This window comes from Cherax quadricarinatus, chromosome 65 (genome assembly GCF_038502225.1).
Source record: "Cherax quadricarinatus isolate ZL_2023a chromosome 65, ASM3850222v1, whole genome shotgun sequence".
Lineage (NCBI taxonomy): Eukaryota > Metazoa > Arthropoda > Malacostraca > Decapoda > Parastacidae > Cherax > Cherax quadricarinatus.
The window spans coordinates 24,003,975-24,022,582 of record NC_091356.1 but is presented as its reverse complement, the minus strand read 5'-3'; the positions used below and the strand labels follow the sequence as shown (position 1 = coordinate 24,022,582).

Here is an 18,608-nt window from a genome sequence, read left to right as displayed (position 1 = left end):
TGTATTGCTTGCTCAGGACACTCACATTGCAGAAAAACAGTGACGCCATAAGTACGCAAAGAGACAGCACAGTAAGTATCAGGGGCCCAAGACTATTCAACTGCCTCCCTGCATACATACGGGGGATTACCAATAGATTCCTTGGCTGTCTTCAAGAAGGAGCTGGACAGGCACCTTAAGTCAGTACCTGACCAACCGGGCTGTGGCAGTAACAGCCTGGTTGATCACGCCCTGATCCACTGCAAGGCCTGTTCATGGACTGGGCCACGGGGGTGTTGACCCCCAGAACACCCTCCAGGTATGTCATTAGAGATCATTGTTCACTGATGAATGACACCAGTATCATATATTGAAGTTTTTACACAAGCCTGATTTAGTAAGTTGTGCACTGTAATATGTGTTATTGTGTATAGTACTGTGTAGTGCTCTGCTTAGTTGGGCTAATATCTTTCGCTGACTTCTTCATTCACAGTAACTACCAGGACCATGAATAAGATACTTGTGCAACACTTGGGAATATTTATTGTGAAAATGTTTTGCCCACTGGTGGCTTCTTCAGTCCAGTGCAGAGAAACAGTGGTAGATGAAGAGTTGAGGTAATCAGTCACTTAGCCTGGAGTAGTGCAAGACAGGTATACAATACCGACAAGATGAAAGTTAAGACACTTGTGCAACATCTGCTTATCTTTATTGTAGACGTTTCGCCATCCAGTGGCTTTATCAATACAGATTCTTGGACATAATAAGAAATCAGAAGAACTATATACAAAAGATGAGATAATCAGTCCCTCAGCCTTGGAGGTGGTGTTTAGAGCACCGTGGTTGTAGAGATTCTGAAGCACAGGCAAGGAGACTGGCGCTTATATTGGCGTCAGTGAAAGGGACGTGTAGCAGACGAGGGCATAGTCACTGGTAGGCGGGATTCCCCAGTGGAAGTAGGTCCTACCCAAATTGATGGGTTGCAGTAGCCGTGAAGAAGGTGATGTAGATGTCCTCTGAACCAAGATTCCATGATGTTGCAGTGCCTGACAAGTTGTGCAAGACAGGTATACAATACCGACAAGATGAAAGTTAAGACACTTGTGCAACATCTGGTTATCTTTATTGTAGACGTTTCGCCATCCAGTGGCTTTATCAATACAGATTCTTGGACATAATAAGAAATCAGAAGAACTATATACAAAAGATGAGGTAATCAGCCCATCAATACAGATTCTTATTATGTCCTAGAATCTGTATTGATAAAGCCACTGGATGGCGAAATGTCTACAATAAAGATAACCAGATGTTGCACAAGTGTCTTAACTTTAGCCTGGAGTAGATGTGTTCAGTCCATCAATCTTGATAAAAGATTGATGGACTGAACACCTTGACTACAGGCTGAATAGTTCATTGCTCCCGGCATTTTAGTCACCTCATACGACATGCCTGGCTTATGGAGGAAAGACTCTTTTCCACTTCCCCATGGAGAATAGAGGAAATAAAGAAGAACAAGAACTGTTAAGATAAAGAAAAACTTAGATGTGTGTATGTATATATATGCATGTACATGCCTGTTTAGTGTGACCTAAGTGTAAGTAGAAGTAGCAAGATATACCTGTTATCCAGCGTGTTTATGAGACAGAAAAAAAAGACACCAGCAATCCTACCATCCCGTAAAACAGTTACAGGTATCTGTTTCACACTCACTTGGCAGGATGGTAGTACCTCTCTGGGTGGTTGCTGTCTACCAACCTACTACCTTTTAATAATGAAGATTTAATAAAGTTTATGAGTTGTTGCAGCAACGACGTTGTTTTGTGACTTTTAGTCTTCAAACTACATTTTATGGTTTTGAATAGTGTCTGCTAATTTTCCAGCTCTTGTGTTGAGTGCTGTCATTGCTAGGCTCTTACCTCTTGTGTTGAGTGCTGTCTGCTAGGTTCCCAGCTCTTGTGTTGAGTGCTGTCTGCTAGGTTCCCAGCTCTTGGGTTGAGTGTTGTCTTCTATGTTCCCAGCTCTTGTGTTGAGTGCCGTCTTCTAGGTTCCCAGCTCTTGGGTTTAGTGCTGTCTGCAAGGTTCCCAGCTCTTGGGATAAGTAGATCCCAATTCTTGGGCTGAGTGTTGTGTTTGGTAGATTTCCAGCTCTTGGGTTGATTGGTTCCTTTGGTAGGTTCCTAATTCTTAAGTTGTGTTGTGTCTTGTAGATTCTCAGCTCTTGGTTTGAGTATTATCTTTGATAGATGCCTAGCTCTTGGGCTGAGTGATGTATTTGGTAAATACCAAGTTCTTAGGCTTAGAGTAGTATGATAGGTTCCAAGCTCCTTGGCTGAGAGGTGTTCAGTTGGTTCCCAGCTCCTGGATTCATCAGTCTTTAGTAGTTTTCCCATTTCTTGGGTTGAGTGGTGATTTTAGTAGGTGCCAAGCTCTTGGCAGTGTGTAGTCTGGTAGGTTGCATGCTCTTTGGAAGTGTATTGTAGGTTCCCAGCACTTTAGTTCAGTTATGTCTGGTAGGTTCTCAGTTCTTGGGTTAAGTGGAGTCTGGGAGGTTTTCAGTTCTTGGGTTAAGTGGAGTCTGGTAGGTTTTCAGTTCTTGGGTTAAGTGGAGTCTGGGAGGTTTTCAGTTCTTGGGTTAAGTGGAGTCTGGTAGGTTCTCAGTTCTTGGGTTAAGTGGAGTCTGGGAGGTTTTCAGTTCTTGGGTTAAGTGGAGTCTGGTAGGTTCTCAGTTCTTGGGTTAAGTGGAGTCTGGGAGGTTTTCAGTTCTTGGGTTAAGTGGAGTCTGGGAGGTTTTCAGTTCTTGGGTTAAGTGGAGTCTGGTAGGTTCTCAGTTCTTGGGTTAAGTGGAGTCTGGGAGGTTTTCAGTTCTTGGGTTAAGTGGAGTCTGGTAGGTTCTCAGTTCTTGGGTTAAGTGGAGTCTGGTAGGTTCTCAGTTCTTGGGTTAAGTGGAGTCTGGTAGGTTCTCAGTTCTTGGGTTAAGTGGAGTCTGGTAGGTTCTCAGTTCTTGGGTTAAGTGGAGTCTGGTAGGTTCTCAGTTCTTGGGTTAAGTGGAGTCTGGTAGGTTCTCAGTTCTTGGGTTAAGTGGAGTCTGGTAGGTTCTCAGTTCTTGGGTTAAGTGGAGTCTGGTAGGTTCTCAGTTCTTGGGTTAAGTGGAGTCTGGTAGGTTCTCAGTTCTTGGGTTAAGTGGAGTCTGGGAGGTTCTCAGTTCTTGGGTTAAGTGGAGTCTGGTAGGTTCTCAGTTCTTGGGTTAAGTGGAGTCTGGTAGGTTCTCAGTTCTTGGGTTAAGTGGAGTCTGGGAGGTTCTCAGTTCTTGGGTTAAGTGGAGTCTGGGAGGTTCTCAGTTCTTGGGTTAAGTGGAGTCTGGGAGGTTCTCAGTTCTTGGGTTAAGTGGAGTCTGGTAGGTTCTCAGTTCTTGGGTTAAGTGGAGTCTGGGAGGTTCTCAGTTCTTGGGTTAAGTGGAGTCTGGGAGGTTCTCAGTTCTTGGGTTAAGTGGAGTCTGGTAGGTTCTCAGTTCTTGGGTTAAGTGGAGTCTGGGAGGTTCTCAGTTCTTGGGTTAAGTGGAGTCTGGGAGGTTCTCAGTTCTTGGGTTTAGTGGAGTCTGGGAGGTTCTCAGTTCTTGGGTTAAGTGGAGTCTGGGAGGTTCTCAGTTCTTGGGTTAAGTGGAGTCTGGGAGGTTCTCAGTTCTTGGGTTTAGTGGAGTCTGGGAGGTTTTCAGTTCTTGATTTAAGTGGAGTCTGGGAGGTTTTCAGTTCTTGGGTTAAGTGGAGTCTGGGAGGTTCTCAGTTCTTGGGTTAAGTGGAGTCTGGGAGGTTCTCAGTTCTTGGGTTTAGTGGAGTCTGGGAGGTTTTCAGTTCTTGGGTTAAGTGGAGTCTGGGAGGTTTTCAGTTCTTGGGTTAAGTGGAGTCTGGTAGGTTCTCAGTTCTTGGGTTTAGGGAAATATTTTGTTGCTTGCAGCCATGAATAATATTGTGCTTCATTATACAGTGGACCCCTGTTAACGAACTTTTTTCATTCCAGAAGTATGTTCAGGTGCCAATACTGACCGAATTTTTTCCCATAAGGAATATTGTGAAGTAGATTAGTCCATTTCAGACCCCCAAACATACACGTACAAACGCACTTACATAAATACACTTACATAATTGGTCGCATTTGGAGGTGATCGTTAACCGGGAGTCCACTGTACTTGGTATGTTGTGTATTCACTACCCCAGATGATTCATTAATGTTGTCACTTCTTGGAGTGAAGATTTTGGATTTAGCTTTTATCATGGATTTTAGGGCGGCCCAAAAAATTAATTGTTGGAAATGTACAAGGCTGTCCACAATATTAATGCATGCAATATTACTCCCTATATCCACAGGGGGATACTACCGTGGATAGTAAGACACCCTATATATAAGTCATTTTTAATTTACATAAATACCTATGATAAAGTTTAATTGATAAATTATGCAAAATATATCTACAGTTAGCACTTTTTCTCTGTTGGGAAGCACTTCATAGCTTCTCTTAGGGTTTGAAGAACTGCCAGCATCACTACTTTAGTGCTTTTGGGCCACATTAAACTGTGGATAACTGCAACCATAGATAATGAATCCGTGTATTCAGGGGTCCTACTGTACTATTAAAATTCTACTGTTGCTCATACAGCTACCTCTCTTTTTGTTGCTTTAAGAAATCCCAGTAAGTAGTATATATCTAATTCTTTAGTAGTCTTTAAGCATTAAGATTGTTTGCCCAAAATACACTGCACATTAGTGGCTTTCTTTTGTGCCTAACAATATTTTATTATATGTAAACTGCATTATCTATATACTGCATAAAAGAAATAAAATTTAAATATGAATATGTGTTGGAATATAATTATAAATTAGAGAGATTAATCCTCATCATGTAGGGTTCCTTGCTGTGGTGAAGGGTTATTACATAATGAGTTGGACTTCTTCTTTTTCCCTATTTCAAATTGAATATAAAGTCCACTTGCAACTCTTCCTCTGGCTTCATTAATGAAGGTATTTTCCCTTTTGTGAATTCCAGCTAATAGATAAATGAGACCTAGGTAGTAGGTTGGTAAACAGCAACCGCCCAGGGAGGTACTACCGTCCTGCCAAGTGGGTGTACAACGAAAACCTGTAATTGTTTTACATGATGGTAGGATTGCTGGTGTCTTTTGTCTGTCTCATAAACATGCAAGATTTCAGGTATGTCTTGCTACTTCTACTTGCACTTAGGTCACACTACACATACATGTACAAGCATATATATACACACACCCCTCTGGGTATTCTTCTATTTTCTTTCTAGTTCTTGTTCTTGTTTATTTCCTCTTATCTCCATGGGATAGTGGAACAGAATTCTTCCCCCGTAAGCCATGCGTGTTGTAAGAGGCGACTCAAATGCCGGGAGCAAGGGGCTAGTAACCCCTTCTCCCGTATAAATTACTAAATTTAAAAGAGAAACTTTCGTTTTTCTTTTTGGGCCACCCTGCCTCAGTGGGATACGGCCGGTGTGTTGAAAGAAAGAAGAAAGATAAATGAGAATGGTATTACTATTGGCTTTGTTCTAACATGACTATTTTTGATAGTGCTGTGTTGGTGGAGTCACTCGCCTTATTTAAATTTGATACTGCAAATCAGGTGGGCTCTATTGACCCCTAGCGAGACATCAAGTGGCCATTTGGCAGGACCTTTGGTGGCAGAAGTGCTGCTAGAGGTGTGCCTGTGGATCCTGGAGTGGCAACTGAAAGTGTGTGATTCCTTGAATTATTGCTAGTTAACTCACTGACATTATTAGCTGAAGGACAGTTGTGCCAGTTAGTGTTTTTTGTTTAAACAGGCAGTTTGGTAAGTCTTGCTTTGTTAGTTCTGGAGGTACCATCCTAGTGGTGAACAGGTAAGGGAAGAGAAAAAGGAGACGGATGAGAAAGAAGAGAAAGAGGAGACTGAGCAGGAGATGGAAGTAAGCACCATAGATGTCCCAGTAAACAGTGTGCTGGGAATACCACACAAGGAGCTCACACTACTTGATCAAAGTTTTCCATGCTTCTGGATTGTTATGTGATTTCCTAGTTTATTCTCCGAGTTTTCCCTTTTATGCATTAATTTAGTGATGGGACGATTCCAAATTTTTACTGATACCTTTACTTAATTTTAAGCTACATGGAGTCTACCTAGAAGGAGTTCTGAGGTTCGCTACCCCTGCATTCCGGTCCACATCATCATGCATCAGGACCTGATCAACCAGGCTGTTATTGCTGGCCAACTGCAATCAAATGTATGAACCACAGCCCAACTGGTCAGGTACTTTCCAGTTCCTTCTTGAAGACAGATAGGGGTCTATTGGTTATCCATCTTCCTTATGTATAATGGGATGCTGTTGAGCAGCCTTGGGCCCCTGACACTTATTGTGTTTTCCCTCAGTGTACTCATGGCACTTTAGTTTTTTGGGTCACTCTACCTCACTGGGAGATGGCTAATGTATTAATGAAAAAAGGGGAGAATATGGGAGAACTCAAGTGTTGATTTTCAAGTATTCTCCTTTATGTATTTGTTTACAAGTATACCTAAACTACATAGCAGAATTCATATTACAATACTGGCTATGTTCGTTTACAGTTATTTGTCCCTTATCACAATGCATCATGCACAGTACTTGTAATACACAGGCACATTCCAGATTCTTAAATTTCTTTTTATAGTCAACTTCACTACATCTCAATCAATGTCTGTTTAGACAAAAGGGGCACATTCTGCTTATTTCTATACCTCTCTGCCTCAAGCTCTTTATCTTGAATGGGCATGCAAGCATTACCTCCTTACCTATGCCGCTTCCTTTATTAGGTGATTTTTACCTTTTAGAAATTATTTACTCTGGGGAGGGTTGTATTGTGACTCGCGGAGACTAGTTAGTTTTTTCTCACCCAGCTTCCTATCCATGTTTTGAACACTGGTAATCTAACACATTGTTTACACAAATAACCTGCACATAGGAGAGAGAAGCTTACAATGATGTTTTAGTCTGACTTGGACTATTTATAAAGTCACTTTGTCAATGGTCCAACTTGGACCAAAACATCGCAGTAAGCACCTCTCTCCTATGTGTGAGGTCATTTGTATATTGTTCCTGTCAGAGTATTGTGCCTATTTGCTCTACAACACATTGTTTCTTCCTAGTTCTTTCACTATTACTAGTGAAAGGGTGCCATGATTAATATCCAGAGACAAAACAAGTTAATGAAAAAAAGGCAATATACTAATAAGCATAATTGGGTATAGTATAGTACCTGTCTAGAAGTCAGCTGCAGTGTGGGTAGATATTTATATCAAGGAGTCATGCTAGGCTTTCCTTAAAACAATGGCCTTTTATTCCTAGGCATGAAGAAAAAATATCTTTTCACATGTCAGAACATTTTTTCCTACACAACTTTTGTTACTGGACACACTGTTTAAATAAGTTACTTAAAATGCAATTTATGGGTGACTGTTATGAATCTACTTTATTCCTGATAGCTATCATTAGTCTTTCCTTTGTTCATCCCTCAAGTATCTGGTCATCCTTAAATGCTAACAATTTTGCCATTGTTTGTACAGATTTGGACTGTCAGCTCATAGCAACCACTCCAATATACCATCGATCGTGCTGCCATCTGGGTCATGTCATATATTTTCAAATTTTTAATTGGGAAGACAGATTAGATAACCTTCACACAACATTCCATCATCCCACAGCCTCTGCTCTATTTGTTTGGTTTCTGTGCTGCTTCACATGATGTAGTTAAATTTCTTGGCCTTTTGTTTGTCAGAAGTCATGAGAGTCTTGCATCATATTCCTGAAAGCTACATGCCTTAAAGCTTTATCCCATATTTCTTAGGGAGCTGATGAATAAATGGTTCTTTGTCTTCACTCAGCCCTGATCTTATCTAAGCTAGACTACAGAAACCAAGTATATTCTTCAGTGTCCTCAGCTACTCTTAATAAATTTAATGTCATTCTTCATCAAGTATTGTTTCTAACTGCTTTTCAAATTTCCCAGCTGAGAGCCTATAAACAGAAGCTAGTATAATTTCTTTGACCATGGGATGATCATTGCTTTCATCACTTTGTTTGGCTCTATGACTTCCACAGTTCCATCACATTCAGAATAATCATAGATGTCATGTATTTACTGCATCCCTTAATCTTCCCTTCCTAATTCCTGCAGTCTCATATCATACTTTACCTCAATCCTTAGGAAGTTCTAATGATTCAGGTTTATTCCTTCCCTTTTCATATCCACATTCATATATGCTATGAAGTTTCATTCTCTTTTTAACTTGAACATTTTCAATCACATTCTCATACTACTGCAGTGCACTCTGATGGTTCAATATCCCCAAATGGAGTAGGGTATGAGGTTTTTTCCAAGATAGGGTAATTCAAGGATATTTACTAGAATCGGCCAGATTTTTACAGCAGAGTTATGTTCAGTACAAACCTATTTATTTTTTTTTATTATCACACTGGCCGATTCCCACCAAGGCAGGGTGGCCCGAAAAAGAAAAACTTTCACCATCATTCACTCCATCACTGTCTTGCCAGAAGGGTGCTTTACACTACAGTTTTTAAACTGCAACATTAACACCCCTCCTTCAGAGTGCAGGCACTGTACTTCCCATCTCCAGGACTCAAGTCCGGCCTGCCGGTTTCCCTGAATCCCTTCATAAATGTTACTTTGCTCACACTCCAACAGCACGTCAAGTATTAAAAACCATTTGTCTCCATTCACTCCTATCAAACCCGCTCACGCAGGCCTGCTGGAAGTCCAAGCCCCTCGCACACAAAACCTCCTTTACCCCCTCCCTCCAACCCTTCCTAGGCCGACCCCTACCCCGCCTTCCTTCCACTACAGACTGATACACTCTTGAAGTCATTCTGTTTCGCTCCATTCTCTCTACATGTCCGAACCACCTCAACAACCCTTCCTCAGCCCTCTGGACAACAGTTTTGGTAATCCCGCACCTCCTCCTAACTTCCAAACTACGAATTCTCTGCATTATATTCACACCACACATTGCCCTCAGACATGACATCTCCACTGCCTCCAGCCTTCTCCTCGCTGCAACATTCATCACCCACGCTTCACACCCATATAAGAGCGTTGGTAAAACTATACTCTCATACATTCCCCTCTTTGCCTCTAAGGACAAAGTTCTTTGTCTCCACAGACTCCTAAGTGCACCACTCACTCTTTTTCCCTCATCAATTCTATGATTCACCTCATCTTTCATAGACCCATCCGCTGACACGTCCACTCCCAAATATCTGAATACGTTCACCTCCTCCATACTCTCTCCCTCCAATCTGATATTTAATCTTTCATCACCTAATCTTTTTGTTATCCTCATAACCTTACTCTTTCCTGTATTCACCTTTAATTTTCTTCTTTTGCACACCCTACCAAATTCATCCACCAATCTCTGCAGCTTCTCTTCAGAATCTCCCAAAAGCACAGTGTCATCAGCAAAGAGCAGCTGTGACAACTCCCACTTTGTGTGTGATTCTTTATCTTTCAACTCCACGCCTCTTGCCAAGACCCTCGCATTTACTTCTCTTACAACCCCATCTATAAATATATTAAACAACCACGGTGACATCACACATCCTTGTCTAAGGCCTACTTTTACTGGGAAAAAATTTCCCTCTTTCCTACATACTCTAACTTGAGCCTCACTATCCTCGTAAAAACTCTTCACTGCTTTCAGTAACCTACCTCCTACACCATACACTTGCAACATCTGCCACATTGCCCCCCTATCCACCCTGTCATACGCCTTTTCCAAATCCATAAATGCCACAAAGACCTCTTTAGCCTTATCTAAATACTGTTCACTTATATGTTTCACTGTAAACACCTGGTCCACACACCCCCTACCTTTCCTAAAGCCTCCTTGTTCATCTGCTATCCTATTCTCCGTCTTACTCTTAATTCTTTCAATTATAACTCTACCATACACTTTACCAGGTACACTCAACAGACTTATCCCCCTATAATTTTTGCACTCTCTTTTATCCCCTTTGCCTTTATACAAAGGAACTATGCATGCTCTCTGCCAATCACTAGGTACCTTACCCTCTTCCATACATTTATTAAATAATTGCACCAACCACTCCAAAACTATATCCCCACCTGCTTTTAACATTTCTATCTTTATCCCATCAATCCCGGCTGCCTTACCCCCTTTCATTTTACCTACTGCCTCACGAACTTCCCCCACACTCACAACTGGCTCTTCCTCACTCCTACAAGATGTTATTCCTCCTTGCCCTATACACGAAATCACAGCTTCCCTATCTTCATCAACATTTAACAATTCCTCAAAATATTCCCTCCATCTTCCCAATACCTCTAACTCTCCATTTAATAACTCTCCTCTCCTATTTTTAACTGACAAATCCATTTGTTCTCTAGGCTTTCTTAACTTGTTAATCTCACTCCAAAACTTTTTCTTATTTTCAACAAAATTTGTTGATAACATCTCACCCACTCTCTCATTTGCTCTCTTTTTACATTGCTTCACCACTCTCTTAACCTCTCTCTTTTTCTCCATATACTCTTCCCTCCTTGCATCACTTCTACTTTGTAAAAACTTCTCATATGCTAACTTTTTCTCCCTTACTACTCTCTTTACATCATCATTCCACCAATCGCTCCTCTTCCCTCCTGCACCCACTTTCCTGTAACCACAAACTTCTGCTGAACACTCTAACACTACATTTTTAAACCTACCCCATACCTCTTCGACCCCATTGCCTATGCTCTCATTAGCCCATCTATCCTCCAATAGCTGTTTATATCTTACCCTAACTGCCTCCTCTTTTAGTTTATAAACCTTCACCTCTCTCTTCCCTGATGCTTCTATTCTCCTTGTATCCCATCTACCTTTTACTCTCAGTGTAGCTACAACTAGAAAGTGATCTGATATATCTGTGGCCCCTCTATAAACATGTACATCCTGAAGTCTACTCAACAGTCTTTTATCTACCAATACATAATCCAACAAACTACTGTCATTTCGCCCTACATCATATCGTGTATACTTATTTATCCTCTTTTTCTTAAAATATGTATTACCTATAACTAAACCCCTTTCTATACAAAGTTCAATCAAAGGGCTCCCATTATCATTTACACCTGGCACCCCAAACTTACCTACCACACCCTCTCTAAAAGTTTCTCCTACTTTAGCATTCAGGTCCCCTACCACAATTACTCTCTCACTTGGTTCAAAGGCTCCTATACATTCACTTAACATCTCCGAAAATCTCTCTCTCTCCTCTGCATTCCTCTCTTCTCCAGGTGCATACACGCTTATTATGACCCACTTCTCGCATCCAACCTTTACTTTAATCCACATAATTCTTGAATTTACACATTCATATTCTCTTTTCTCCTTCCATAACTGATCATTTAACATTACTGCTACCCCTTCCTTTGCTCTAACTCTCTCAGATACTCCAGATTTAATCCCATTTATTTCCCCCCACTGAAACTCTCCTACCCCCTTCAGCTTTGTTTCGCTTAGAGCCAGGACATCCAACTTCTTTTCATTCATAACATCAGCAATCATCTGTTTCTTGTCATCCGCACTACATCCACACACATTTAAGCATCCCAGTTTTATAAAGTTTTTCTTCTTCTCTTTTTTAGTAAATGTATACAGGAGAAGGGGTTACTAGCCCATTGCTCCCGGCATTTTAGTCGCCTCATACGACACGCATGGCTTACGGAGGAAAGATTCTTTTCCACTTCCCCATGGACAATAGAAGAAATAAAAAAGAACAAGAGCTATTTAGAAAAAGGAGAAAAACCTAGATGTATGTATATATATATATGCATGTGCGTGTCTGTGAAGTGTGACCAAAGTGTAAGTAGGAGTAGCAAGATATCCCTGTTATCTAGCGTGTTTATGAGACAGAAAAAGAAACCAGCAATCCTACCATCATGCAAAACAGTTACAGGTTTTTGTTTCACAGTCATCTGGCAGGACGGTAGTACTTCCCTGGGTGGTTGCTGTCTACCAACCTACTACCTACAAACCTCTTATCATATATATTGTAACTATGACCACCTCTTAACTCTTCATTTTAAAATCCCAAAGTACATTACAGTTATCTAGGAATTAACTCCCCACATTCCATTGTACTTTCAGGTTTAATTCTCCCCTATAAATATAATAATAATCCTTTGTACTTTGTGTATGGCACAAAGAAGTATATTTTTCTGGGTCTGTGAACACTGATGTATAGGACATGTTCACTGTCCTGTACATCAGGAGAGCTATGCGACTCAATATTTACCAGCTACCAGTCTCCCATAGAGTGGTCCTTTTCTTGGATCATTTTCCAGTATTCTCTCAACTCTGAAAAAGTTGACAAAAACTTTGGTACAAGTTAAATCACACCAATTTTTTTTTCCATCACATGTCAGTTATGTTTGTGTCCATCTTTCCATCTCTATCAGGTGTGGAAGATCATTCACTCATGATTAAGAATAGGACACTCATGACTTACATGGATATCACATGGAGAGACATATAGCACCTCGCTGTAAACACTACCAGCCCGAGTTATTGAGTCACCATTTCCTAATAGAGAAAGTGCATTATTAATATGTATGTAGGCTCCAGGATGTACATGTTTATAGAGGGGCAACTGATATATCGGATCATTATTTAGTTGTAGCTACAGTTAGAGTAAGAGGTAGATGGGAAAAGAGGAAGGTGGCAACAACAAGTAAGAGGGAGGTGAAAGTGTATAAACTAAGGGAGGAGGAAGTTCGGGTGAGATATAAGCGACTATTGGCAGAAAGGTGGGCTAGTGCAAAGATGAGTAGTGGGGGGGTTGAAGAGGGTTGGAATAGTTTTAAAAATGCAGTATTAGAATGTGGGGCAGAAGTTTGTGGTTATAGGAGGGTGGGGACAGGAGGAAAGAGGAGTGATTGGTGGAATGATGAAGTAAAGGGTGTGATAAAAGAGAAAAAGGTAGCTTATGAGAGGTTTTTACAAAGCAGAAGTGTTATAAGAAGAGCAGAGTACATGGAGAGTAAAAGAAAGGTAAAGAGAGTGGTGAGAGAGTGCAAAAGGAGAGCAGATGATAGAGTGGGAGAGGCACTGTCAAGAAATTTTAATGAAAATAAGAAAAAATTTTGGAGTGAGTTAAACAAGTTAAGAAAGCCTAGGGAAAATATGGATTTGTTAGTTAAAAACAGAGTAGGGGAGTTAGTAGATGGAGAGATGGAGGTATTGGGTAGATGGCGAGAATATTTTGAGGAACTTTTAAATGTTAAGGAAGAAACAGAGGCAGTAATTTCATGCACTGGTCAGGGAGGTATACCATCTTTTAGGAGTGAAGAAGAGCAGAATGTAAGTGTGGGGGAGGTACGTGAGGCATTACGTAAAATGAAAGGGGGTAAAGCAGCTGGAACTGATGGGATCATGACAGAAATGTTAAAAGCAGGGGGGGATATTGTGTTGGAGTGGTTGGTACTTTCGTTTAATAAATGTATGAAAGAGGGGAAGGTACCTAGGGATTGGCGGAGAGCATGTATAGTCCCTTTATATAAAGGGAAAGGGGACAAAAAAGACTGTAAAAATTATAGAGGAATAAGCTTACTGAGTATACCAGGAAAAGTGTACGGTAGGGTTATAATTAAAAGAATTAGAGGTAAGACAGAATGTAGGATTGCGGATGAGCAAGGAGGTTTCAGAGTGGGTAGGGGATGTGTAGATCAGGTGTTTACATTGAAGCATATATGTGAACAGTATTTAGATAAAGATAGGGAAGTTTTTATTGCATTTATGGATTTAGAAAAGGCATATGATAGAGTGGATAGAGGAGCAATGTGGCAGATGTTGCAAGTATATGGAATAGGTGGTAAGTTATTAAATGCTGTAAAGAGTTTTTATGAGGATAGTGAGGCTCAGGTTAGGGTGTGTAGAAGAGAGGGAGACTACTTCCCGGTAAAAGTAGGTCTTAGACAGGGATGTGTAATGTCACCATGGTTGTTTAATATATTTATAGATGGGGTAGTAAAGGAAGTAAATGCTAGGGTGTTTGGGAGAGGGGTGGGATTAAATTATGGGGAATCAAATTCAAAATGGGAATTGACACAGTTACTTTTTGCTGATGATACTGTGCTTATGGGAGATTCTAAAGAAAAATTGCAAAGGTTAGTGGATGAGTTTGGGAATGTGTGTAAAGGTAGAAAGTTGAAAGTGAACATAGAAAAGAGTAAGGTGATGAGGGTGTCAAATGATTTAGATAAAGAAAAATTGGATATCAAATTGGGGAGGAGGAGTATGGAAGAAGTGAATGTTTTCAGATACTTGGGAGTTGACGTGTCGGCGGATGGATTTATGAAGGATGAGGTTAATCATAGAATTGATGAGGGAAAAAAGGTGAGTGGTGCGTTGAGGTATATGTGGAGTCAAAAAACGTTATCTATGGAGGCAAAGAAGGGAATGTATGAAAGTATAGTAGTACCAACACTCTTATATGGGTGTGAAGCTTGGGTGGTAAATGCAGCAGCGAGGAGACGGTTGGAGGCAGTGGAGATGTCCTGTTTAAGGGCAATGTGTGGTGTAAATATTATGCAGAAAATTCGGAGTGTGGAAATTAGGAGAAGGTGTGGAGTTAATAAAAGTATTAGTCAGAGGGCAGAAGAGGGGTTGTTGAGGTGGTTTGGTCATTTAGAGAGAATGGATCAAAGTAGAATGACATGGAAAGCATATAAATCTATAGGGGAAGGAAGGCGGGGTAGGGGTCGTCCTCGAAAGGGTTGGAGAGAGGGGGTAAAGGAGGTTTTGTGGGCAAGGGGCTTGGACTTCCAGCAAGCGTGCGTGAGCGTGTTAGATAGGAGTGAATGGAGACGAATGGTACTTGGGACCTGACGATCTGTTGGAGTGTGAGCAGGGTAATATTTAGTGAAGGGATTCAGGGAAACCGGTTATTTTCATATAGTCGGACTTGAGTCCTGGAAATGGGAAGTACAATGCCTGCACTTTAAAGGAGTGGTTTGGGATATTGGCAGTTTGGAGGGATATGTTGTGTATCTTTATATGTGTATGCTTCTAGACTGTTGTATTCTGAGCACCTCTGCAAAAACAGTGATAATGTGCGAGTGTGGTGAAAGTGTTGAATGATGATGAAAGTATTTTCTTTTTGGGGATTTTCTTTCTTTTTTTGGGTCACTCTGCCTCGGTGGGAGACGGCCGACTTGTTGAAAAAAAAAAAAAAAAAATGTAGAATTCACTTCTGACATTGTTGAAAGACCTATATTCAATATTGTAAATAGAAAATATTGTATTACACCAGTTCTAACATTAATTTTGCACTTGCATTTACCTCAACTTAACTAATCTCCCACTCCAGTAATCCCAACTCTTACACATTACTACACTCCAGTGCAGTATTAACCTAGTGAGTTTATCATTTATCTCAAAATATTTTTTGAGGTACTCTATCCACCATTTTTATCTCATTTCATTCTCACAGGATGTGCAAAGGTAGCTACCTCAGCATACTGTTGGATCTGCCTTGTATGACCCTTGTGGGTTTAATACCTAGTTTTGATTGTTTAGGTGTGGGATATGCCTAATTATTTTCAAGTAATTTTTACATTTCAACATATAACGTGGAAAGCTTTGACCTATCTTAATGGATTCCCTTTAGGGTGCATCCATATTTAGTTCAGATTATGAGTGGGTGTCTTTCTTGTGATAGTTTTTAAATGTACAGATGTGTGAACTATGCTTATACCCATAATTAGGAATGGAAGCATACAGGTACGTACCATGCTTGTACCTGTAAGTCATAGCAGAAACTTACATGTGTGTACCATGCTTATATCTGTAAGTGGAAGCCAGTTAACACTTAGCACAAACTTCACTCTTACTTATGATGGAGTTAACATCTGACACTACTGACAGGTAAGATTAACACAGCACTACCTTTACTGTTGTGTATGGCAGAGGTTAACATCTGGCACCAACTTTACTGTTGTGTATGGCAGTGATTAACAACTGGTACAACTTTACTGTTGTGTATGGCAGAGGTTAACAACTGGCACTTGCTGACCAGACCAACGAGGCAACTGACAGGTTACATTGTGAATCAGCATGACAGCGCGATTTCCCATACACTAAGTCATTCGTTGCTGTCTTCTTTGACCTATAGAAACACTTGGGTCACCCCCAGACAGACATACACCTCACACTTTAATTACACTCTGGATAAAAAGATGTTTATAATGTGTTTAGGGCTTAGTTTTGATTATAATAATAACAAACTCATTCTTTTCTGAATGATATGTCATACTGCAGACAGAAGTAGAGAAAAAGATACTTTCTTGCCAAGATTAAGGTCTACAAAAAACAAAATTTCAAAAAAAAAAAAAAAAGCTTGTCCAGCAATGAGTAATTTTTTTCACACTTGTTTTCTCTTCATGATTCACTAAAATCCATTTAAAAAAATTGTAACTTTCATACAGCCCCCACAATCTCTTGCAGGCAGGTGTAAAGTGTGTTTGTTGCCATATGTGACAAATAACAATGAAATGTGAACCAATCTTACTGAAACAATATGTGCATTTATAAACCAAAGTGTTTAATTTAAGTAGTGTATGAGTATTGTATAATGTAGTATATATTTAAATCAATGTTTGTATGAATAATGTATAACGTTATGTGGATAATAATATAAGAGTGTACACTAAGTTCATTGAGAAGCAGTCTTCACTGTGTGTGTGTGTTAGTATTAAAAAAATTTAATGTTTATCAAAATATTTGACCTTCACAAAACATAAACGAGTGAATAATGTACAGTTAAACACAAATAAATCAGACAAGACAAATTGTATTTGATTTCACTTTTTATAAAGCTGGAAAAAAAGAGAAGTTCCTATATTTCCAGATAATAATGTCACAATTTCCAGATGCTATGCTCTTCAAGGGGACTCCTTGGTGTGGTGAAGAGGCATTTGGTCTGAGGAATTGGACCCTTCAGTCTTCTTTGTCTAACCGAACCTGATTACTCCCCTCCCCCAATGCCCTCCTTCCTTACCCCATCCCTCCCCTCTCCTCCCTTTCCTACTTTTGGCCTTTGGGGCCCTTCCCTCAGGAATTCTATCTCCTAGTTGGGGGACAGGTATAACTGTCCATCTCATTATGTTGAGATCCTTGGTAGTGGCATAGTTTACAATGGAATCTGGATCATGAGGGGATGTCTCAATCCCTCTCCGGTCTCCCAGGGGGCAGCTTGTGATGTCTTTCAGGTGATGGGTGTATCTCTGGAGGCTGCCTGTCATGTTTTCAGGAGGTTGTAGCCGAAGGAGGTATGCCTTGTGGTGAGTTTCTGACTGCCCTGTCTTTTGTCCACTGAGGTGGTTCGGTAGATGTGAAGTTGCTATCCTGGATTGCTTGTTTACTGGCATGAAAGGTAGGGTATGGCACAGATTCCATCCTGCATCTGCACTACTGGCCGCACTGAGGTCCTCTTGGGTACAGGGAGGATTTGCGGCCCTTTCATCCTTCCTAGAAGCTCTCCTCCCATCCCACCCCCATATTTTTTAGCTCTTCTTTTTTCCTTTTTTCCTTTTATGGAAAAACAAAAGACAAGTGACCTATCCATGGAGTCCCAAGTCCATGATACTTCTCCTCCAAGACTTCTTTCTGCTGCGGTACCCTCTTCCAACCCTGCTTTGTTATCGGACTATTCTTCAGACTGGATCTGTGCTCCAGTTCCGTGAATTAAGCCTGAATACCTTCCACATCCTCCCCACAGGCGCTGTATAATCTACAAGTTTAGCGCTTCTCCCTTGATTATAATAATGTAAAATTCTTCAGACCTTTCTAACACCCCAGTACCTTCTGTGGGTAATATTTCATTGCCCACCCATGGTACTGAGGCTCTGCCTAACTCTTTGATACATCTGACCTTCACATGTCTTTGACCACTCTTCTGGCTTCTCCCTCTATGGTGCAAAGGTTTTCAGATCGCCTGCACATCTCAGGATGGGCCACCTCCAGTCCCACACCTAAACCACCCCCACCAAAATTTCACTTCCCAGAAAAGACAAGCACAACAGTCATACCCCTCACACACTATGTTTCAAAGTATACAGTGGACTAAGTTTTTCACTCTGCAATCAACATCTCCCACTGTTTGTCTTTCTGATCATAGTATCAGCAAAGCATTCCATCTCCATATTGGTCAAAATACTTCATTTCATGCTCTTAAGAATGGTGCACGCATTGTCACGGAGCAAAATGCTGGCCAGGCTCACAATATTTCCCTTCTTACCTCCATAAATGATATTCCTGTCATGATTTGAAAGCACATTTATCTCAATTCTTGCATTGGTACTGTAGTTTTGCCTCATACCATTGTTCAGCATGATTTCTGGACATGTGATACTGACATTCTGGAGCAACTTTACCTCCAAGGCCTCCCAATTCTCAAAGTGGACATTTATGTACTAACTGCCCATGGGCGGAGATGCTTCCCCTGCAATGTAGCTCGCTTAACTTTTTACTGCTGAGAACTTCCATCCTCAGTTTATATATAGTCCGAGAGCTGATCCCTAAACCACATT

The 18,608-nt window shown here is 40.7% G+C and overlaps 1 protein-coding gene and 1 long non-coding RNA gene across 6 annotated transcripts in view; both read left to right on the top strand.

Annotated features, from left to right (window-relative positions):
• Nucleotides 1–8,294, top strand: part of LOC128700471 (uncharacterized) — a 42,060-nt gene extending 33,766 nt beyond the window's left edge. For 2 of the 5 annotated variants that reach the window (XR_011393841.1, XM_070098992.1), the window contains exons 4-5: nucleotides 33–298; nucleotides 6,135–8,294. Coding sequence is in view for 4 of the 5 variants with exons in the window: in XM_070098992.1 (XP_069955093.1) it covers nucleotides 33–179 (147 nt within the window). In the remaining variant the exon portion in view is untranslated. Of the gene's footprint in view, nucleotides 1–16; nucleotides 1,194–6,134 lie in introns of those variants that run through there. The other 3 variants (XM_070098993.1, XM_070098995.1, XM_070098994.1) reach the window with 3 other exon arrangements.
• Nucleotides 8,295–12,195: 3,901 nt separating this feature from the next.
• LOC138854648 (uncharacterized) lies at nucleotides 12,196–16,868 on the top strand. The gene is made up of 2 exons (XR_011393842.1): nucleotides 12,196–12,638; nucleotides 15,263–16,868. It is a non-coding gene; the product is annotated as an uncharacterized lncRNA (long non-coding RNA).
• Nucleotides 16,869–18,608: the final 1,740 nt, after the last annotated feature.